General features: G+C 42.3%; 1 protein-coding gene across 2 annotated transcripts in view; it reads left to right on the forward strand.

The window, feature by feature from the left end:
• prkcea (protein kinase C, epsilon a) overlaps positions 1-24,551 on the forward strand; it is a 44,694-nt gene extending 20,143 nt beyond the window's left edge. Inside the window, exons 3-15 of one of the 2 annotated variants that reach the window (XM_027002636.3) lie at positions 2,146-2,311; positions 2,860-2,894; positions 3,144-3,232; positions 3,341-3,470; positions 3,678-3,820; positions 4,049-4,148; positions 4,306-4,511; positions 5,442-5,615; positions 12,450-12,604; positions 19,368-19,506; positions 19,929-20,117; positions 20,913-21,059; positions 22,011-24,551. In XM_027002636.3, the coding sequence (XP_026858437.2) occupies positions 2,146-2,311; positions 2,860-2,894; positions 3,144-3,232; positions 3,341-3,470; positions 3,678-3,820; positions 4,049-4,148; positions 4,306-4,511; positions 5,442-5,615; positions 12,450-12,604; positions 19,368-19,506; positions 19,929-20,117; positions 20,913-21,059; positions 22,011-22,157 (1,820 nt within the window). In that variant the 3' untranslated portion in view covers positions 22,158-24,551. Of the gene's footprint in view, positions 1-2,145; positions 2,312-2,859; positions 2,895-3,143; positions 3,233-3,340; positions 3,471-3,677; positions 3,821-4,048; positions 4,149-4,305; positions 4,512-5,441; positions 5,616-12,449; positions 12,605-19,367; positions 19,507-19,928; positions 20,118-20,857; positions 21,060-22,010 lie in introns of those variants that run through there. The other variant, XM_081697352.1, reaches the window with a different exon arrangement.
• Positions 24,552-24,574: the final 23 nt, after the last annotated feature.

The following is a 24,574-nucleotide window of genomic DNA, read 5'->3' on the forward strand; positions in this document are numbered from 1 at the left end:
AGAGAGAGAGAGAGAGAGAGAGAGAGAGAGAGAGAGACAGTTAGAGATAAAAATCAGTGAACAGCTTCCTTGAAAACTCTCGTGACCCAGTTAATAGGTTGAAGACATCCACAAAGGATGCCTTTATTTCTTTATGTCTTTATTTCTGCTTCTCTATCTCAATTTCTCTTAGTTTCTTTTTCATTCTATGTAAGAGTGGTAGAATTAAGTGGTTCCCCTTACCTCTAGCTGAACATTTTTAGATGTAAGATATGACGTCTATCACTGTGTTGATAGATGAGTGAGCAAGTGGGACCAGAGCTTGCAAGTTCAAACCAGTCAAGCCACTGGATTACATACTTGCTACTTATCCGTTATTTTTAATAATGTGAGAGCATCTCTGGTCCTCATAAAAGCATGAAATTGACCACGTGTATGTTCATTGTGTTTCCAGCAGATGTGTAATCCCCGCACCCCTCTTTCCCAGGTTAATGCTGTTTTAATTAGCATGTGTTGTGCTGTGGCACGGTTGGAGAGTGCTTGTGGTACTCGTGCACACCCTGTCTGGGGCTGAAGTGGCGTTGGCGTGGGCGGCCAGAGCCCTGCGCTCCCCTGTCTGGCTGACCGTGGGCGAAAACTGACCTCTGCGCTCCAGCCGGCATGGCCCTTCATCAGCTCAGCCTTCTGCAGGCACACACCACAGCCTCCACTCCGACGCTGACAGAGAGAGGGAGCGAGAGAGAGAGGAGATGATGTTAAGGGGAACTAGAGAGCAAAGAAAGATGGCAACATGCTAGCAAAGGAGAGAAGTCATATGGAAATGATGGACGGGTGAGAGAGGTTGAGATATGAAGAGAGAGAGAGAATACTGGTTTTATTACAGTGTGAGAAGCATATTCCTGAGCAGATGCTGGCATTGTCACATCTCTGGGGGGTGGGGCGCAAAGAAAACCAGTAGAGCAGGGAGGATAGTCAGACTGAAGATAGTCCTCATATGCCATGACTGCCATTGATGCATTCACTGTAGAGCCAGGACGTACGTTCCCACCTGCTGTAATGTTTAATATTTCTGTGTGTGCCTTTGAGTGTGTATGTTTGTGCATTTGTGCTTTGATCACCTGGGGTGACAGAGATGCAGCCTTTAGATTTAAACTACAGACACAGCAGTAGAAAGAAGCGTAGAAGTTCAGAATCTTATGAAAATCATTCATACACATACATGTATTGATGTTTACACTGGGAACAGCTGTGGCATCATGGGCTTGGTGTGTGCGTGCGCGCCACTTAGCTTGGAGGAGCCACTGTGTTATGTGTTGCTTGGGCAGTGTTGTTGGCTTGTAGGCTTATGCTCCTGGACCTAAGCTTGCTTTCTAAGCAGCTGGGGAAAGCATTATGTAAGCACACAGACCCCACTAATGGCCCTCAACAGCTGTCCTTACTGCAAAACATCAGACAACAGACATGCATCCAAGCTTGGTTAAAGTATTGTTGACATGACATAGAGACAGCACACACACACGAAACAGACAGCGCATGGTATGGTTCCTGTGAGCTCTGTGGTAGTTATCATTAGTAAGGACTGTGTATATGTGTGCCACAAGGCATTAACCTTCCACTAGTGCCCCTGCACACACACACACACACACACACACACACACACACACACACACACACACACACACACACACAGAGTACTGTGCTCAGAAAAGAGAAGTGGCAGGCCATGTAGAGTGGGGTAATCAGGGAGAAGGAGCTGTTTTGTGCTGTCTCTGTAAGCAGTACTGGGTTTCAGGCCAGGCTGCTTATTTGCAGCCACCTGCACAGTGAGCACAGGTCAGTGCTACGCTGCGGGATGTTCCTTACAGGATGTTAATGCACATGGCTGAGCAGGACACATGGTGGGTCAGGCGGTCCCAATCCTTCTCATGACACACACACACACACACACACACACACTCTCGACTCGGCTCAGCTCGGCTTGTCTCAGAGAAGAGAGGAGAGGAGAATGAACGATGTGTTTGTTTGTACTGTGTGCTGGCCGAGGTGACCTGAGGACAGGGGGCTTAAAGAAGCCTCACTTGTTGCAGTGTATGTGGTTGTTTTTGCTTGGTCCATCCCTATTTCATACATCACTTAACTTCCTCTGTCTGTCTCTATGATTGACAGTGGCAGCATCCAAGGAAAATGAAGAGCGAGTGTTCCGTGAGCGCATGCGACCACGAAAGCGTCAGGGGGCAGTTCGGAGGCGTGTCCATCAGGTTAATGGGCACAAGTTCATGGCCACTTACCTGAGACAACCAACCTACTGTTCTCACTGTCGAGACTTCATCTGGTAAGGCTATTCTTTCTTTCTCCTTCGTTCTTTCTTTCTCCTTCTTTCTTTCTTTCTTTCTTTCTTTCTTTCTTTCTTTCTTTCTTTCTCTCTCTCTGCTTGTCTGTTTGTTGCTCTTTCAACATATTTGTTTTCTGATTCTAATTTTTAGTAACACATTGTTTAGCTGGTATTTTCGACTCATCATACATTTAAGCAAGTCCCCACATTAAGACATGCTAATAGACCAGACAGACAGCTACGGATGTTTTTCTTCTCTAACAGCCTGGTGTTCACCTTTTTTTACTTTCAAAGCTGTGCAGTAAGTCAGTTTGCATAACGGATAAACAGTGTGTCTGGTTTGACACCAGACAATGTTCTCATTTTGCCCTCAGATAGGCCATCACAAGAGACTTTTTTTAAATCAAAGGCCCCCTCTACTGGTCATAAATGGCTTTACAGAATCATGGCTGTGGTCCTATGCCATGGAAAATTCAGAAATGTGTATGGCTTGACATGAGTGTGAGATCTTCTTCTTTGTCTAACACATTTTGTCTGCAATTTTGCAGGGGCGTGTTAGGAAAGCAGGGATACCAGTGTCAAGGTAGGCAGCTTTTACTCCTCCATGTGTAAAAATAATTCTTTACCTAAACTATCACATTAATGCATTAGAGGTCAATATTTCCTAGAATGTTTCTTTTAAAATGTCCTAGTGCAATGCAAATAATGGAGATTGTGCCCTACTAAATTTTCAGAAGGGTGTTGACATTTCCTAAATATTAATGTTGGATATTTCTTTGTTGCATTATATTGCTACAGCAATATGTGTATTGATTTGTGAGCTTTTTTTCAGTGTGTACCTGTGTGGTCCATAAACGATGCCACGAGCTCATCATCACAAAGTGTCCCGGGCTAAAGAAACAGGACGACACTCCAGAGGAGGTTGGTTAAAACTTTGCAAGATACCCAGCCTACAGTTTCTGCAGCATAAGAGAAGATTTTGAACAAATTAGCAGTGGACATCATGGGTAATGTAGTTTATGTGCACAGGTTGGCTCTCAACGCTTCAGTGTAAACATGCCTCACAAGTTCAGTATTCACAACTACAAAGTACCAACCTTCTGTGACCACTGTGGCTCTTTGCTGTGGGGGCTGATGCGGCAGGGGCTGCAGTGCAAAGGTAAGGCATAATGGGAACTGTAGATTTATGAAGGTGTTCAAAATGTATTCAAAAAAGCATTCATGAAAAATTAAGCAACATACCTTTTTATACCATCTTAACTATTGAAGATACTGAGGAGCTGGGGATGTAAGAGTTGATATATGAGTTTCTTTATAATGATTCGCCTCACCTGTCTTTTCCTGGGTCTGTCTGCCTGTGTTTCAGTGTGTAAAATGAATGTTCACCGGCGATGTGAGTCTAATGTAGCTCCAAACTGTGGAGTGGATGCTAGAGGGATCGCTAAAGTTTTGTCTGATCTTGGAGTGACACCAGACAAGATCTCCAACAGCACCCAACGCAGGAAAAAGGCAAGTATATATCCAGGATCTGGGATGAGCTGAGTTGTAAAACCTTGAGAATTAACTGACATTGCTCTGTGCATTAATACATATCATTCTCATTTAGAAATGGGTGACTATTAGAGATGAGATGATGATGATGATAATGATGATGATGATGGTGATAGATTAGAGACTGACTAATCGCAGTAAAGTGCAGTGAGTTTATAGAAAGGGTTTTATCTGTGTTGTGTGTAGTTGACTCCAGGCCAGGATGCCCCTCCGGCTGCATCGGAGCCCACCGCAGCTGAGGACTCAGACCGATGCAAGTCAGCTCCAACATCACCTTGTGACCAGGGTAGAAAAAGGCTTATTTTCCTCTGTCTCTTTCTCTCTCTTTCCCTCCTCTCTCTCTACTCCCCCAACCCCACCCACTGGCACAAACAGAAATGTGATTCTGTGCAGTCATTCAGGTTATGGAGCCCTCACCTGTTCTGGTTTCCCTTTGTTCTCAGAGCTGGCAGAGCCCGAGAGCATCCGTAAGGCTTTGTCCTTTGGCCAGGAGCACAAGTCTTCCTCTTGTTCCTCTCAAGGCACTGGGCTTCAGAACCCTGAGAACGAGGGCCATGAGAATGGAGACACAAAGAACATCCAGTCAAAGAGGATGAGCCTTTCTGACTTTTCCTTCATCAAAGTGCTGGGCAAGGGCAGCTTCGGCAAGGTAACCCTCCCCCCTTTATAAATATGAGATTTTAAGGGCTTTGTGTTCATCAGGCAACAAACTGGCAATCACTGATATGTGTCAGTATAGCCAAAAGGTCATCGCCGTTTTGTTTCATTCATAAGTGCACTATGCAGTTAGCCCAAGTGGACCAGGAATAGGAGGGTGTGGTGCATTAATTTATATCTTCTCAGCCAGGCACATTAGTCTTATGCTTAAAACCTCTGCACCGAGCATCATGGCACATTGTAAAAATAGCATGTTATCTCACACAGATCTGAAAATGCTAAGGAGCACGAGGTTTGAAGAATGTAAGGTTTACACTTAACCCCCTTCTTTTATATATTTCGTAAAGGCAGAACTAGTCATGACTAATTGCACCAAGGCCACATTTGAATCTTTTAAAGCAATATAGGGGATGGCAGTTCTATATATGTTTAGTTAGTAGTCACATCCATGCCATACAGTATCATTGTTATCAATGATTTTTTCATCTCCTCCTGTAATTGCTGTCCATTATGAGAACTAATTTTGTGTGTACCAGTTGGTAGAATCACTAAATCATTGATTTTGCTGCGTTTAGACACTGCTAAGTTTAGTCTTGCACCTCGTCTTTCTTACTGCAATGATTTTCACAGCAGTACCAACACATTGCTTTCCACTACCTCATTTACATAGAGCTCCCGTTTCATTGTGCCAGCCCACCCACTCTTGCGCAGGAATTAGCAAAACACACGTTCCAAGGTCATGAGGATACCAACATGTTTTATGATTGCATATGATGCAATCTTTGCACACCCACCCAGAGCCCAGTCAGTCCATTTTTAACTGACTGCATTTTAAAGACAATTCACAATTCTCTACAGAACAAACAAAAGAGTCAAAGAATCACACGTGTAGAATTTAAAGAACATCCCTCTCCTCTCCTAGGTAATGCTGGCTGAACTGAAAGGCACAGATGAGGTGTATGCGGTGAAGGTGCTGAAGAAAGACGTGATCCTGCAGGACGATGATGTGGACTGCACTTTGACTGAAAAGCGCATCCTAGCCCTGGCCAGGAAGCACCCCTATCTTACCCAACTCTTCTGCTGCTTCCAGACCAAGGTGCAGCACCTGCCAAACAACAACCCAACCACATCCAATCTCCAACCCAATAACAGGCAAACTACACCAAACCTTGACCAACCTTCACCCTAATTACAGCCAAACCCCACCAAACCATGACCAACCTTCACCCAAATTACAGCCAAGCCTCATCAAACCATAACCAGCTTTCATCCCAATTACAAACAAACCATGCCAAACCATGACCAACCTTCAACCAAATTACAGCCAGAAAAACCAAACCAAGACCAACCTTCAACCAAATTACAGGCAAACTGCACCAAACCATAACCAACCTTCAACCGCATTACATACAAACCAAGACCAACTTTCAACCGAATTAAAGACAAACCACACCAAACCACAACCAACCTTCAACCAAATTACAACCAAATCACATTAAACCATGACCAGCTTTCATCCCAATTACAAACAAACCATGCCAAACCATGACCAACCTTCAACCAAATTACAGCCAGAAAAACCAAACCAAGACCAACCTTCAACCAAATTACAGGCAAACTGCACCAAACCATAACCAACCTTCAACCGCATTACATACAAACCAAGACCAACCTTCAACCAAATTACAGACAAACCACACCAAACCACAACCAACCTTCAACCAAATTACAACCAAATCACATTAAACCATGACCAACCTTCGACCAGAGACAACCAAGCTGCATTCAAAATACAACTAAACTGCAATCATTCCATGCCATAAATAAATTATGTCTAAGTCACAAAGTCTAACTACTTTGACCCTGTGTTACCATACTACTTTTTCTGTTACTGATCTGTCAGTATTTGTAAAGTCTAAACTGATAAATAACTGAACAACAAGGAGTTTCATTGAGTATAATGAAGGAAGCATATATTACTCCATCTAGCGCTTTTCCAGCAGGTGTCCTGCTGTACACTTATATTCTTACGTTTGACCAGCAGGAGGTGATATAGACTTACTGGCCAAACCCTCAGCATGCAAAAGGCTGATTGTTCCTAACATTCAGCTGTCAGCCATGTTTGCATAAAGTGTTTTGACGTGATGCTTGTTTCCAGTTAAGGCGAAAACATCGAGTTAATTTAGCAGATAAGAATGTTGTTTTTAGAGAATGATTACAAAATGTATGTATAAGAGCAATATGTCGTTTGTGTTGTAGTAGTGTTAGTCCTGCTCCAGACTGGGCAGCGCTGTAGGTCTGGTTTTCTTCTTTTCCTCAGTCACATGGCAGATTTTTCTGGAGCTCTGTGTCTTTCCCTTCACTTTTATTCCCCTGCTATGGAACAGATTCTCAGTTCACCTCCATTTCAGGGAATGGCGAGTCATTCTGGAAAGAAACCAGTGGAATATGCACATAGTAGTAGAAGAGTCACAGTATTTGAAGTAAGCACAGGAGAAAAGAGAGAGATGAACTGATTGGGTGTGGGGTGTGCGGAGGGATGGGTGCACTGTATCTGAACCCTGGGCTCTGTTCTTAATCAGCACTGGGATCGCTGCCATGCTCTTATCGGGCCGCAATTACAGCACAGAAATGTAAATAACATTACACAACGGGCTCTGATGGGGCCTGCCAGGACCACGGTCAGACATGTTGGTAAAGAGAGAGGGAATGAGAGGGGAAGAGAGGAGAGAAGGTGCATAGGGATGGAATGAAGGAGCATGAAGGCCATTATGGAGTATGCTTGAGAAGAAGAGAGAGGAAGAGAGGGGAGAGGAGGGTCAAGGTTAGGAGTTTGGTATGATCATTATTCTAAAGGGGGCTGTTTTTTCAATATTCTAACCTGTTTTATTAAAGCATACTTTGCCTTATATAACATGCTATTTGGTAAGAAAAAAATGAAAATGAAAATCTTTATTTATGCTCCAAAGAGTTGTCTTTATCTGCATTCAGAGGTTTTTATAAGAAGCAGAAAGAGGCTTGTGAAAACTTCTCAGTGGACACTAATTGTGATTCTGAAGGTTTGGGTGGCTATGTGGTAGCTTCAGGTGTGAGAGGATGTTACTATTATTGTGAGGTGGAGTGCTCACATTCCAGGAACTACGTTAGACGCACATCCAAATGACCTGCTAAACAATCTCACAGAACAAAAGAATGAATGTGTGTATGTGTCTGCGTGTCTGCGTGTGTATGTGTTTCCCTGTGTCCCTTTGTTTTACTTGAGGCTGCACTGAGACAGAACATGATATTTTGGTAGCACCACTTTGAATGGGTGTGTATTGTGTTTGTCCCGTGCTTGAGTGTTTGTGTGAGATCAGATACGACAAACCCAAAGCGAAGACAGGGAGCAGGAGAGGAAAAAATGGTCCTGCTCCTCTCGGCGCAACACGTGCTCAGCTGAACGCTGGCCTGGTGTTATCTCAGCACGCCTTGCAGGCAGGTTCCAGCCTGCATCCAGCCTCTGTCCTGCCACTTAATGCCTTCAGTGACCTCCAAGAACATACAGTTTGACCAACTGCAATATACTATAATTTACTGTTATTAATTTGAAGTCTGTGGGGCCCCTTGATATACGGTTTTATAAAGCAATCATGGGCATGTAATAGGTAAAAAGAACACAGGTATATTGACACTGGAGCAAAGGATTATGTTAAAAATACGTGCTCTTTATAGCTTTGTTTTCTGCCAAAATGTAAAATGACATAAATGTATTTAATTGTTAGGTCAGTGGTGAGCACCATTTTGATATCAACGTATTGTGCTTTGTAAAACCATCTCTTTCTCACATACGGAAAGGTTGTTTTCAGTATATTGCCTAGCCCAAGTCTTCAGTATGGCACTGATTGTGAAATTATACATAAGTAGAGCTCTTGTGGTGCAGGTGGCTTCATGATTGCTGTGTGCAGGCCCAAAGCCAGACAGCCTCCCTCGCTGCCATGCTTTCCATTTTTCTTTTTGTTCCTTTGCAACACCTGTTTTGTCTTGTTTCGGTCTTGCTGTGATTGGGACGTTGCCGAGGGCATGCTTCGTCTGCCTGCTGGGTTTTAGCATTTGGGTCAGCTGGCAGGTCTTTGTACTTGTGGTGGGTCTTCTGTGGGTTTGGTTGTGTTTGTGTACTCTCACTCTGTAAATGATCACACGTTGGTTTGGCATACTCTGCTTCTAACTAGGCTGGCATACCTCCAGCAGATATAAACTGATATAGAAGTCATAGTCTTCCATTTCTTTCTTTCTCTCTTTTTGCTCTCTCTCTGTATCTCTTTCCCCTCGCGCTCGCGCTTGCTCTCTTTGTCTACACCATGGACTCAGAAATGACATGATGATTCTGAACAATCATCTATATTGCAGCGCAAACATAGCTCTCCCATTGTGGCAATGTCTCTGTCTTCTTTCTGTTTTACTGTGCTCTCCACAGGATGCTATCCTTCCAGAATTGCTACGCTAATGTTACCCAGTGCTTCATCCTGGTTACTCACTTTGTTTCTCGCTGTTGAAAACCAGTGGAGTGGAAAAGCAAAACCTTTTGGGACACCACCAGCACCTACAAGAAATAGGTCACAGATTGTTTACAGCAGGAGCAAAACGATCAGCCATTGTGTCATCGTTTTCACCCAGAGGAAGCCAAGTTTACTTTTATATGTGTGTATTCCCTACGATGCCCAATAAAAAATAAGAAAAACCTTGACAATTGTTAGCATTAGCTTAGGCTGGTGACACATAACAGCGAGGAACTAATCAGGCAACGTTCATGTTCTGCTAATGGGTCAGGCAGACCATCAAATCCCCAACTGCAAGTTCTTCGTCAGCAGAGCTCAGGAGGTGAAACTGTGAACAGATAAGACTTTGGTGTGCTACAGTGTCATATCACTGTTTACTTGCGTACCATCTAATGAGACAGTTGAAACTGAGCAATGACTAAAACGAGATAACACTGCAGAACACTGCTCAGACCATAGAGCACATAGGTTCTTTACTTGTCATACGTCTGAACACAACCTACATAAATAAATGTATCATTTCTACATGTAGAACTATGACTCAGGTTCACCATCGAGGCTAATCTATAAATTAAGTGATTGGATAGAAGATCCCTGAACACAACATAATCATTGGTTGAGAGTTATGTTATTGTGCCTGGGTCAAGATCAGTAGTTTAGGAGGTGCAAGATAAGCAACTCAATTCAGTAGTCAACTACATCAGGTTTATAAATGAAGAGGTGCAATACAACCAACTGGGCATATCAAATTCTCTGGTATACATGACTGAGGCTGGTAATTTGAATATTGAAGTCTACAGGAAACCCACACATATACCATTGTTGGTTGCTCAATTCCCCCCCCAAAAAAACCTGGCATACAAGCTACGCAAGATTAGAACTTCAAACCGCCAAGCTGAGAATCTGCCAACCACCCTTATAAGTCCAATAATAACAAGGAGTGCAGAGGTGCCAAACTACCTAGACTGGGCCTTTACCAAAACAGTAGCAGGAGCACGAGACTACAAGGCAGAGGGGAGGAGCAGAGCAGCTACAACAGCAGCGTCATCCTCTGTGTGGGTGGTGAGGCAAAGAAATTCCAGGATTTTCCACAAATATCAACAAATAAGACATACAGTGATAATGGCATACAGTGACTGTGCAGTTCAAGTCAAGCAGCACACTGATACACCCCAAATAATTCTAAACGCCAGGGACGATACACCCAGAAAGCCATGCACCATGCCACGGTCTAATTTGGATTTAGATAGACCATCTAAATCCAAAAGACAAGGGGAATTCCTTCATGGGGTTGCAGTGTAAATAATGACAGTTGACTTGAAAGAGGCACAATGGAGGAACAGCTATTCCTGAAAGGAGGGTGGTCTGTGAAACCACATGTCGGCTGCTTACAGTGGTGTCATGTTTATCCTGGCAGACTCACCACATCAATGCACACCTCAAAAAATAATGAGCATGTGACCTGAGTTTTATTACATTGTAGAAGTAAATTGCCTTCAGAGGTGTCATGGTGTTTCCTGCCACATACAAGCCCACCAGAAAAGGTAAATATCAACATCATATAACAGACTCAGTGTTCTGGGCTTAATACTAATAGCTTTCTTCTAGCACACTGTTTACCACCATGGGGAAAAAGGTAAAGGACTAAAATCACAGTTTGGCAAAGGAGCCTAAGTGCTTAATGATTTGATGGGCAGGAAAGATTCCAGCTACATGCTTGTGAATTGGCCTCACTCTACAAAGGGGTTCACACATTGAATTTAACTTCCCTTGCAGCCTTATGCTTTATATCATAAATGTGTGTGTGTGTGTGTGTGTGTGTGTGTGTGTGTATCACCAGTCCTTTGCACCTGCCATTGAAAATGCCTTTCATAACATGTTACATAAGCACAGCAGAGACTAAACAGACGTTTCCTTACACCACCCATCTGGTCCAGCCTTGTCAGAAACACAGGACTGTCTAAACGCTATGCACTCTCACACACAGAGGCACAAAGTTTTTGCATATGAAAGACCTTATACCACTGCACATTAGATTTATGCTCCCACTCTTTACTTGGTTTTTGATCGATCTGTCTGTAACATGAAAAATGTAGAATGTTTGTGGTATGTGTTATGAATGTGAGTGGTTCATGTACTGTAGGCTGTTCCATTGTCATTATTGCAATCAGGCTTTCTCCTACAGACTGCATCCATGTTGCCTTCGGTCAGACCATGCATGGGCAGCTATCTGCCTATCAGCACTGCTCTGCTGTGTCTCAGCCCAACCGGAAGGCATTATTTGTTCATGTCTAATTAGGGGCAGGCACTGTTTGCTCATGTTTAATTGGGTGGGCCTCTTTCTGAGTTCTTGGCATGTTTAAAGAATGTTTTGAAGCATCCTGTTTAAATCTTCCTTCTGACTAAAGAGCTAGACTAACTGATTATGGCAATAACGGTAGCCGATACTCATTTAAAACAGCTTAATCTGAAAGAGACTGCTTAATCTAATAGCTAACATCTTAATCTAACAGTACTAAAATGTGTATCAGTTAGTTGTGATCAATTCATTCCCAGGCCTTTATTTTATCTTGCCATTTAGAGTACAGTTGTCATTTTGGGACATAAATATAAGGTAGCCAAGATAAAGTGACATACTGCTACCATTCAAGAGATGAACCTGATGAAAAGATTTACGGGTTATCATTTAGAGTGCCCATGATGATGTGTGCTAGTATAGTCTCCAGCTTTTACAGTAATGTCTCCTAGTCAGACATTCGTAGAACATTATCCTGCAGTCTTGCCTTAACCTTTTATATAGACCATGCCAGTGGAGGCATTAATGCCTTTCCCCGCACATGGAGAAACTTCCACTTCCTGACAGTGATGGTTTTGGTGTTGTCCTTGACCTGTGGCCTTAACTTCCTCCTGATAGTGTGTGTGTGTGTGTGTGTACATATTTGACAATGAGGAAGCTATTTCAGGAGGGCTCTCAGCAGGTCCTCATAGCTGTACTAGAATCGTCTCTCCTCTCACCAGTGGCATGGCATTGTTTTACTGTAAGGGCATCATAAAATATGTGTCTCAGCTTCCTTATCATAAGCGCTGTGAAGTGAGGGAACAATGGTGCATGAGGAGGACCAGTGCAGTGGATGTCTGTACATGCTCCCTCCCATTTCCCACATCATAGAACAGGAACGCCGGAAGGCTGGCCTTTCCTCTCCCTATTCCCCTGGTGGTGGAGGCTTCGTCAGGCTGGGTTAAAGAGAACTGATGTCCCGCTGGGCTGTTCAGTGTGGATTGTTATTGTACTAGTGTATTCGCACTATTAGGAAAACTGAACTTCTGCGTCACCCAGTACTACTACATTAAGAAATCTTTCTCTCTCTCTTTCTCTCATCTCTCTCTTGCTGCAGGATCGGTTATTCTTTGTCATGGAATATGTGAATGGAGGAGATCTGATGTTCCAGATCCAGCGTTCGCGGAAATTTGATGAGGCTCGTTCACGTTTCTATGCTGCTGAAGTCACATCGGCTCTCATGTTCCTGCACCAGCATGGAGTCATCTATAGGTAAACACACACACACACACACACACACACACACACACACACACGTGTCTTGACCTAAAATACTGGGCAGATCAACAGTTATACACATAAGGTATCCATACAGTCATCTTTCAAAACCCTAGAGAGCTTGCAGTGAGCATGACTCTGAACCGTCTCACTGCGCCAGGCCACCAAGTTCCTTGCCAACCTGTTCCTTTGCTCCCCTGCAGCTCTAGGCTGCTGGCTTTGCCTAGGACAGAGAGCACCAGTGGAAGGCACCATTCTGGCTGTGGAATGAGCTGGGAGGCTTGAGAGCAGGGTTAGCCATCCCCAGAGACAGGGGAAAGTGCACTAAGAGGCTTCCAACAGAGGTGGATTCATTTTATAGTTCATCACACGGGGCTAGCATGACCAAACAACGGCCTTTTTCCCAAGGGCCGCATCCGCACCCTCATTCCAAAGGTACTATGGCAGTGGAGTGAGCAGAGCCAGAACGACTGCCTGCACAAAATGTGGACAACCTCATTCTTCACTGTCACTTTCTCCTTCTCTTACCTTTCACGCCCTTCTCTCCCTCTGTCTTTCTCTAACTGCGCACAGGGCAGAGGTTGGACTATTGATGAAATGAGCAAACAGAGAGTTACAGCACTTATCCCATTATTGTGCAGATACTTATTACTGATTTTAAATGTCTGTTACTGTACAGTCCTGGGAGATAATCAGGGACTACAGATATACCTCCTTTTCTGACTTTGAGAAATACTTTAAACAAATACCCATATCTTTGCTCTCTAGGAAGTCTGTCATATCTGTGTTTTAAAATGCTGACAGAAAAGTTTGTCAGAGTAGTATGTTCTGTGCAGGTTTATCTAGCTCTATACTCATTAACCAGTCTAATTTTGATATTGGTTCTAACTTCTGAAGTTATCAATATTACCTTAATATTTATGTTTATTATATGCAAACAGTTTATTGTAGATAATCAACTGACATGATTGTTAAAAGCTTGTGAATTTGGGCTAATTTGCTCCTATTGCTGGCAGCTGCATTAAGGAGAAAGGCTTGATGTGTGGCTAAGTGAATGAGGGAGTTGGTGTGCCTTTTAATTTCTCTTTCCCCCACTCACACCTTCTTACATTTTTGCTCACTTCACTTCTATCACTTCTGTGTGCAAGAGAACACAGAAATTGTCATCTTATAACTGAAGTCATCTGTATGGCATATGGCTTTGACAGTGTCTAAATCTACCCAAAAGCATGTTTTTTGTTTTTTTTTAAAGATGTCAGGGAGCAGAAAGATAAATGTCATCATAACATTTGAAGCTGTTATTTAACAGATGCTGTCATGTCATGTAATAGATGCTGTCATGTCACGTAACAGATTCTGTCATGTTATGTAATAGAAGCTGCTATTTGGATGTTCATGAGCTCTCTTTTCTTCATCTTCAAATTATTTTCAAATGTGAGGAGGTTCATTAAACCTGGTACTTCAACACTTATCAGAAATCAGTTTATACCTTTCTGTTATGATGGATTTTATGTTCAGCAGTTTTTATATTCATTTACAGAGATGTTACATTTTTTGTGATTTTTCCAGTGTTCCTAGGTGATTTTGCTGTTTTTACACTTTGTGTTTTAGAAGGTATTACAGAGAATAAATTAAAAGGGCTGGTTGAAGCTTGTTTAATCTTATAACTAAAATGGAAATTCTGTTACTTATAATCTAGTTAACAAGTCATCTTATTTTATCGATGGTTCACCTGCTAACTAGCTAAAAACTGCACTTATCAGGTGGACTATCGAGAGAAGAAGCAGTCACCTTGTTCAGATGCTGGTTGGTCCCCTGTAGACTGGGCATGCCTGTTTTACAACCCTCTGAAATAGCACAGTGCACTCATAAACTACTGAAAGCTCAGAGCACTTTGAAGACGTTTTGATGAAAAATGGAGTAAAATCACAAAAACACACAAAATTAAGGCTAAAAAGCACAAAAACAAGACAAAACAAGAAACATAATCTAGAACCGATGCAAACGCAAAAGGTCTACTTTATGGCATGGAATTTATGTTGCCTCGTGGCCTGCATTTACTGCCAGTTCCGCTCCGAGCTGGCAGGGATGATGAACAGGAGCCTCTGCTGTGTGGCATGTGCTGAGTCTTGCAGCGCTATTGATTTCCAGCGGGATTAAGGAGTGCAGCCCTACTGCACTAGTGTTCCCCGTCTGTCCCCTGCAGTGCTCCTTGCTGTTTATGAAAAGCCTGTAAGAAGGGTTCTGCAAAGGCCTGAGGAATTGGGGGCTTGTGCAAACGACCAATAGAAAAATCACTCCACACTAACCAGGAACACAGGAAGGGCTTTCAATAGGGTCTGATTGTGTATGTGAGTACATGTGTGTGTATATGTGTTTTTGTGTATGAGATGGAAGGGAATCCTGGGACTGGGTGGGGGAGATGTGGGAATAACATCATCAGGGCTTTGTAAACTACAGCTCTAATGTGAGGGCCCACTGGGGCACAGGGGGTAGCCTGTCACGTCTCCAATCACCAGGTGTTGCATGTTTCTGCATGTGTTTTTTGCATGTTTGAATGTGTGCATGTGTTTGTCTGCCTGTTGGTTTTAAGATAATCTTGCAGTTGCTAAACTGAAGAGTAATTATGGGGAAATGGTAATACACTGAGTTCCTGAGCATTTGGCTGACATTTTCTGCAGTAGCTGTCCTTGGGTCAAGCTTTCTAGCTTTCCTCTCCTTATTTCACTTTCCTCTCAATGGCTTCGCTCTCGTGAAGTACATGGCAGCTTCTAAGTTCTCTAAAGGGCATAGAGTGCTTATAGCAGAGCTCACTAGGAATCGGACTTTGTTGTCATGTCAAGGGTACGTCACACTGAGAAGCTTCCTCTCCCCACTGCCACTCTCTAGCACAGAACAGTGACATAAAAGAGTCTGCTCTCGAAACCTTCCTCTGGTCGGAACAGTGCCTCACAAAAACACCTTTGCTTCACTGACGCTTGTGAAGAACTGTTGACATTTTTTACCAATCAACCATCAAAGCCCATGTTGCTTGGTTTCCTCATGCTATCTTTGCCCTGCCAGACTTTATCTTGGCATCTACACAGAGAGAGACACACACAGACACATACACAGACACATACACCCACTGAATTTTGGTAATAAAGAGTAGAGGGTAAGTGAAAGCAGGAGACAGATGGAGGCGAGTCAGTCAACTGATGCGTCCATCCTTTCCGTCATCCTCGTGCGAGCGGGAATTTCCCCACAATTTCTGTTCCATTTGCTTTGTTAATAAGACACCGGCATCGCTGATAATAAGAACTGATATATATATATATATATGCTATACTGTGACTGTATGAAAAAAATCCATTTGTGTCATTTTTAGGGAGAATCATTTTTCTTTAAATGAATTAAAGCAATTCAATGTGTAAAACTGCCACTTGACAAAAAAGCATGTGCACCTTTCCTGTATGTGAGTTTCATGGTAGCAGTTGATGCAAGGATGAATTTGTATGACTGTTCTGTTGAAAGTTTTTAATGGCGTATCGGAGATATACTTACTTATTTGGTTTATGACACCTTGTGTTTTGATCTACTATCATACATTGGTCAGGCTAAAGCTTAAGCCCTAGTTCTAGTTCTATATCTGCAGGCCACTGTGCTAGCAGATCAAGTCAGAACAAGTACGGCAATTAACCACACACTACACCCTGCAACGCACACACTTACACACACACACACACACACACACACACACACACACACACACACACACAGTCATATGGAGATCAACTTTAGTAGAGTGATTTGCAGGTTAATGCTTGGCCTAGTGAACTAGGCAATGTGCTAATTGACTCTCAAGCACATACATGCGTGCAGGTGCACACGCACACACAAACAGAGAACACATGGTAAGGTCAGAAAGGCAGTTTAGTGTCACTTTCAGGACACACCCTCCCACAGCTAGCTTTCCCTCCTGTTTTAGTGAAGCTCTCTGTTTAACAGTGTGCAGCAGAGCCTGCTCTGAGGTCGCTTTCATTGGTCACTGCCTGTGAGACACAATCAGGTGTTTAAATAAAACGTAGCTACAACATGGGTTAATGATAACTAAGCTCAAATGAGCACACTTAGAAAGGAGTGATGCATATTTAAACTATGCTGAATGCACTATAACACTATATGCACTAAACACTATATTCTTCACTCATCCAACATTGTACAACGAAGCTATTTATTATTATTAAACTCACCAGTGCATTTGTGTTTCTTAACTAGTTTGCCCCCTGCCCTCTTATGTCTGCACACGATGTGGCATTGATAAAAAGAGTAAATACATAAAACACCAAAACATATAGTAACACTTTGATGTGTGTGTGGAGTGTTCAGGTGTTTGTCCACCTCTGTCGGCCCTGTCTCTCTGTGAGTTGAGATACTCTGAGGCCACGCTCTCTGGGCTGACAAGTAGTCCGCTCGGCATACTCTCCTTTCAGCTTCTTTTCCTCTGTTAAACCAAAAGAACAGACAGAACTTATCAGACAGGACAATCAGATTAGCCATGTTCTTCATTCCTGCCTACATTCAGGTCATAGCCAGTTTGATCAGGTCTATATCTCTAACAGTCACTCCCAACACTGCACATGCATTTGGACTAAAATATATAGGTTCTCTGCATTTACATACAGATTCCCACAATGACTGTATGTATGCACCACAGTGGTTGGTATAGATCAGCTTTAGGACCCTGCCTTTGCCTTAGTGAACCAAATTGCTCTTGCATTCTTTAGAGAGAAGAACCATTTGTAAAGCGAAGATTCTTCACATATGAGAGGACTGTTAATATGGCTGGCATGTCACAGGTGATCCATTATAATGCCCTTTGAGCTGTCCAGGTATAGTTTCTCTTTATACACACTGGGGTTGGTGTCCTTGGTTAGATTCCACTGACTGTTATATGAGGACTTATCCTCTTGTATAATGGGTGGTGTTATAATCCTCCCAGCATCCTCTGTGTTCATTTTCCAGTGCCACCCAGACCCAGATGAGCCACCCAAAGAAGGGTGGAGGGCTTAGTTTAAACAGGACAATCTTTAGCCTTAATTAGATTTTCTCTCTCTTTAAAGAAAAAGTCCTGCAGAATCTCAGAAGGAGACTGCATGAGCAGTGTGTGTGTGTGTGTGTGTGTGTGTGTGTGTGTGTGTGTGTGTGTGTGTGTGTGTGTGCGTGGGTGGTGGGTGTGGTCAGGAGTGGGCATGACCATGCCCCTGGCCTTCCTAAAGGAAAGATCTGGAAGAAGAAAAGCAGCAGTGGGGGTGAAACGGTGGAATGGTGAAAGGCGACTGAGATGGGAGCCTTAGATGATAAGACTGGTGTGTTGGGTGGTCTCTTAGGGAAAGAGGTGCACTGCATTCACACAGACGCAAGCTCCTCTCTGATCCTTGGGAAAATGTCTAAAGGACATTTTGATGATGTTGAAAGTTCTAAAGACACTTTTAGCAAGACTTAAAAAATGGGTAGAATGGTCCTCGATTGATTCAAGGCCCCCAGAGTGACACGTGAGGGCAGGGTCAATCAATTCATTCATTTATAGATTTATTGTGTAACTGCATAGAATGTATTCACATTTAGGTGTGCCAAAATTTTCTTTACTTAAAAAAGTAAAATGGAGATAATTCTATTTAGCATCAAAGAAGAAACAGTTAAGGTTACTGCAGTCATGCACACTAAGTTTCTGAATAACAAAAACCAAGTAAGGAATCTTAGCTTTACTGACTACATTAAACCATATCAAAACAAAAATCATAATTCTACATTCTCAAAAATACATTCAAATCTAGCTAGATGTATTTAACTTCCAGACAAGACTAAGATAAACCTATCCAAGCTTTAATTTTCAGCAGGCTGGACTACCACAATGGTCTCTTTACCAGACTTCATCAAAAGACCATTAAACAGGTATTCCGCATTCAGAATGTGTAGAATGCTCCTAACCAAAAGAAATGAGCACATTTCTTAGTTGTTGGATGCTTACGGTGACTTCCGATTAGTAAAAGGATTGACTTCTGTGTGCTATTACATCTACATCTCTGACATGCTAGCAGGCCCCTTAGGTCAATAGGGACTGGACAGCTTGCAGGACCCAGAACTAGAACACAAACATTGTGAGGCACCTTTTAGCTACTTTACAAGACATAGCTCTTACCAACTCCCAGAAGGTCTCAGAAATTATCAAGCCATGGCTATTTTTATGTCCAGACTGAAAAACATTCTGTCCTCCTCTGCCTTTTAATTTCCTAGCCTGTATGCATTTCTTTGCCTTCTATTTATTTTAACTACTGCCAATTTCTTTTCAAATTATTTACTTATTACTTTGTAATGTATTTATGCTTTTGTTCTCTGTATGCTTTTATTCTTGTTGATGTAAAACACTTTGAATTAGCTTTGTGGACGAATTGTGCTGTAAAAATGAACTTGCCTTACCTTGCCTTCACATCAAAGGTTCCAAATCACACCCTTACAGAACTATTACAGACATAAGTAATCAGTTCAGCTCTTAAGGTGACTCTGCCCCTGGCCTTGGGGGAAAAAGCCAGCCACAACATCACTAACCCTAAAATAATGAAGGTAGCTTGGGAAGAGCTTCACCTTGTTGTTGTCCTGAGGTTATTGGTATAATGCACCAGAATGCTTTACCCACACGTTCTATGTGCAGTGCAGCTTTGCACATTGTAGGTGAGCTTGTTTTTCTGTCTCCTTTTCTCTCTCCCCATTATGTTAGGGACCTAAAGCTTGATAACATTCTGCTGGATGCCGAGGGCCACTGTAAGCTGGCAGACTTTGGCATGTGTAAAGAGGGAATTCTGAATGGCGCCACCACTACCACCTTCTGTGGCACTCCTGACTACATTGCTCCTGAGGTACGGTTCTGCTCATTAGGAACCCATGTCTCTTTTGCAGTCCTAGTCTGTTTGCCGTATCCATGACACGAGAGTACCTGTTCTACAAGTGAAAATACATGTTTCATACCTTTTTTTAATTGTTTCAAAAATGTTTCACATGATTTCCCCACCCTCTCCTTGTTTCTATTTACTAAGGAAACATTAAGCAAGATTTTTAACCAATGATCAGTGATCAGTGATTTTTAACCAATGATCAGGTATGGTTGTCTAATAGTCTTTTGATGAAGTTTGGTAAGGAGACCATTGTGGTATAGGTCAATAAATTTGAATGTCTAATTTCATGATCGCTTTGATGCCAGCACTAATCTGTCAAGTTCACTATATTAATGAGGCCCAAGTGAAATCTAATAGATGTCTGTTTTTCTCTCTCTCTCGCTTAGATCCTGCAGGAACTGGAGTATGGTCCATCAGTGGACTGGTGGGCTCTGGGTGTGCTGATGTATGAGATGATGGCGGGCCAGCCACCATTTGAGGCAGATAATGAGGATGACCTGTTTGAATCTATCCTCCACGATGACGTGCTCTACCCAGTCTGGCTCAGCAAAGAGGCCGTTAGCATCCTCAAAGCGGTACGCTCCCTAACCTCATCTATTTCTCATTCGAAATTGGGCTAGCGTTTGCACAAAGTGGTGAACTTCTTAACCTCCTCTAGTGCTCTGTCATGATTAGGCTTGCATTCGCTCAAAGTGTTGAGCTCCTGACACTCCTGCAGGGCTCATTGGCAACTGGGCTAGCGTTAGGAGCATTTGGAGACGACATCAACGTTTTTTTGCTCTCTCTGACTCGGCTTCTCCATGTCATTGTCTGCTGCACAAATGATGTATTGTGTCTCCCCTCTGACTTCTTCACTCCTCCCTGTTCCTCTCATACCCTTTCACCTATTTCCCTTGTTCCTGCTCTGCCCTTTCCCTTGCCACAGGGCCTTTCCCTCCTTCCCACCTCAGTGGGTTCCTGCATTTGTGTCCATATACATTCACTCCTGGCCTGTGCTGTGTCTAAATCTGTTAATGTCATTAAGTGAAGCATCGGTACGTGTCAGTAGTTCCGAATACATTACTGTTGTACAGATGTTTGGTGTTGAATAAAATTGGTATTGATCCCTGACTGGGTAAGACTTGCGGGCTTGATCAATAAACCCTTTGTGGTTTTCCACCCACTAGCAGGCAGCAAGTCACAACACGTTAAATAAAGCATTAATGCACCATGCATATTGTGCAGAATGCTTTAGGTAATGTGTGTGTGTGTGTGTGTGTGTGTGTGTGTGTGTGTGTGTGTGTGTGTGTGTGTGTGTGTGCGCAAATGATAGCAGGGTCATTTTGTATGTGAATGAATGTCTCTGCACCTCTTCTCTGCTCTCTCCTCAGTTCATGACCAAGAGTCCGAACAAGCGCCTGGGCTGCGTGGCCTCTCAGGGACTGGAGGATGCCATAAAAGTTCACCCCTTCTTTCGAGAAATAGACTGGCTTCTGCTAGAGCAGCGGAAGATCAAACCGCCGTTCAAACCGCGCATAGTGAGTGCCCTCAAACCCCACATGCTCACAAAAAATAAAGAGACATGGCATTTACATTTCATTGTATAAATTCATTTTATCATTCTCAAATACTGTACAGAACAGTGCAAAACAAACAAACAAACAAACAAACAGAACACACATCCACCCCACATATTTGAAGACTGCCTTCTTTAACTGTTGTGTACCTCTGTGCGTTTGTGGTCTAGACTGAAATTCAGATGCCCCAGCAACGTTGCTCTGCTTCTGCTTTCCCATGGTGGGGGGAGGGTGTGTGTGTGTGTGTGTGTGTGTGTGTGTGTGTGTGTGTGTGTGTGTGTGTAATAAGTATGTGCAGTAAATAGTAAGGTCACCTAAAGGTGAGAAGAAAGTACTGCTACTTTCCTTTATGTCGTTTTGAGTAACCTTCCTCTGACCTTCTCAAACATCATAGTGGCTTACTAAGTTTCTAGACAAATAAAACTCAGAAAGCAATGACACCCAGAGAAACTATAAAGTGAAAGTAGTAAATGTGTTCTTGAAAAATGAAATTAAGCATTACTTTTTGCATTGATCAAAGCAAGAAAAGGAAATAGGCCTTTTTATGTCAGACAAAATCTTAAAAGGGGAAAAGAGGTATTAGTTTTATGATGAGGTCATAATCTCTATAACTGGTTGGAATTATTATGAGACAATCACTGACTGACAGACATCTCTCGTTGTTCTTTTTGTAAAGGTTTTGCCTTTCAAGCAGCTTTTCAAAGGTCCATTTCCTTTGTGTGTCAGTTTCACACAGCATTCTAATCTGATTTTAGTGTCATTTGTAGCCCTTATTTCTGCTCTAATCCTACCAGGTTGCTGACACACATAAAACAATTTAAATTTCTACAATTTTTAGTTAATAATGCAATGTAATAGTCTCTCTGTCTATCTCTTTCTGTCTCTTACTTCTCTTTTCTTTCCTTACTGCAGAAAACCAAGAGGGATGTGAATAACTTTGACCAGGATTTCACACGTGAGGACCCTGTCCTCACTCCTGTGGATGATGCCATTATTAAACAAATCAACCAGGAGGAGTTTAAAGGCTTTTCCTACTTTGGAGAAGAGACACTGCCCTAAACTTTGGCTTTGTCGCAACTATCCACGTGCACTCGTGCGCACACACACACACACACACACACACACACACACACACACACACACAAACACACACAAACACGAAATCACACACAGTCTGGTGTAAGCGTGGATGCAAGTGCTGTTTACAGGGTAGGCTGAGGGCCATGGTGTGCTTCTCAAACTACTACAGATTTCCTTCTCCTGCTATGTGTGCTCCTCCAAACACTTCCTCCTGCCTCCTTTTCCTTCAGCTCTTTTCTCCCTAGGCCTCTCTAGCCACTCTGATACTCCAGTACTGAAAGCTCCTTTGCAAACTGAGTGTCCTCAGCAACTGGACAGTAGAAGTGGAAATGCACTATCTTGTACCAAATTTGATGATACCAATGATTGTACTGCCATTCAGAATCAGGTCTAGACTTCTTTGGAAGGAAATGAGGAGAAAACGCTGATTATGGTAATAATTATGATGATGATGATGATTGATGATGATGTCCTGGAGGAACAGAATGCCCTGCATAAGTGACAATGAAATGTGCTGTGTTGTGTTGTGCAGTCAAATGCCTTTTTGTGTATTCAGGTGAAATTTTGGGATCAATTTTATTAAATGAAAATATGAAGAAAAAAATGTATAGCATACAGTATATTCCAACACAGTGTTATGAAGGTCTGTTAGGAATGACGACCTGCTGTATATGGGTTGTGTTGATCTGAAGTGTTGACTGGTCAGCCTGTATCCATGTGCATGTGTTTGCATGCATGAGTGCACATGCCATTTTCAAGCTCTTAATTTTGGCTGTAGCTTTCCTGTTGTTCTGCATTGGTCCTGCCTCTCTGCTTGGCTGTGCGAATCCTGCTGTGTGTGCATTGCTCAGCCACTATGCAACTGGAGAGACAGAAACAGAGAGGTCAGTGACCACAGCTGTCTTACCCTTTGTACAGAGCACAAAGTGTACATAATATCTGTTCCAAAGCCTGTGAATGCTTCAAGTAGAGTAGTCAGCTGTTAGATGGTGGGCCAAATTATGTTATTATTTAAGTACTACCAGTCTATGGAGAAGGGAAAAAAAGAATTCTGATATCCATGTGCAATACCATGATTTTGTTTCTCTTTTAGCAACTTTTTTTTTCTATTGCTGTTCTTATTTTTGCTGTTGTTTGTTTGTTTTTGTGTGGTCTTTTACTGTTGACCACTCCTGCTGATCTCAGATGGTGATGACTGTCCTGTGGGTTAGAAACCCAGCGGAACAACCGGATGTTTTTGTTGACCTAATGAGGAGGGTCTCTCTCTCTTTCTCTATCCTACTTGCTCTCTCTGTATATGTCTGTATGCCACCCTCTTGTACATAGAGCATTAATTGTGGAATGTAGTGTAATATTGTGTGTTAATAATTTATTTTACAGTATGCATATACATATAGTTGCCCTTCTCATTGTGTCAATAAGCAGTTTATTTCCTACTGTGCTGTTTGTCTGCATATTTTAAACAAGGAAGCCTTGTTACGAAACTCGCAAAACTTTTTGGAATAGTTTGTTCCCCAGCCATGTAATTGCATCTTGTACATTTACAATAATGGTTTATGTGGGTTAATGAGGTATGTATGAAATGTGATCAAAGATGGAGACGGTTTAGCAGATGTAGTAAAGGGTCAGTTTCAGGCAATCTAATTAAACCTTACTGGAATGTGATGACTTTGCTTGAACAAGTCAGTGGCAATTTGAGGAATCTTCAGTTTTATATTCAAAGCAGTTCTTTTATTGATGCCCCTCCCTTTTCTTCTAATGTTAAGAATGTATTCTTTAGGAAAGTGTTTTGAATTTTTATGTTGTACTGTTTGTTGAATTTTAAAAAATTATCTGTGGGTCATAAGTGTTACTTGTCTTTGTGGAATTTTTTCCACAGTGTAATCTTCTCTCTGCTGCTCTCGATGGACTCGCTCATGCCCAATGCTTTGGCCCAACTCTGGCCTGTTTTCTTACCATTCTTTCTTTTCTTTTCTTTTTTTAAACTGTAAATTATGGAAATAATTATATAAGAATCCACAATGATATGTCTTCAAATTTAAACAAAGTAAATAAAACAAGCAGTTAAAATATTACCTCTTAAATTAAGTGCAAATGTTTGTCTGGCTGAATATTAAATATTTGCGCATACAGTATTATAATACATCAGTTTCATAATGTATGATAGTGCTGTATGTATTATATACATCTTGTATTAGACTTTAGTTCCTGTTTGGTGAAGCTTTATGTGCACAGAGGTATCTTTCTGGATACTCCAGCGTTCTCTCATTGTAAGAATTTTATCATGTGCCAAACGTACTGTAATCTAAAGGATGTGAATGTGTTTGGTTTTTCTTTTTGAACCTATTAAAGATTAAGATGTCAAAAAATAAAGAGATCTGGAGTGATGCGTTGAT

This window comes from Electrophorus electricus, chromosome 15 (assembly GCF_041902795.1).
Source record: "Electrophorus electricus isolate QZ-2024a chromosome 15, ASM4190279v1, whole genome shotgun sequence".
NCBI lineage: Eukaryota > Metazoa > Chordata > Actinopteri > Gymnotiformes > Gymnotidae > Electrophorus > Electrophorus electricus.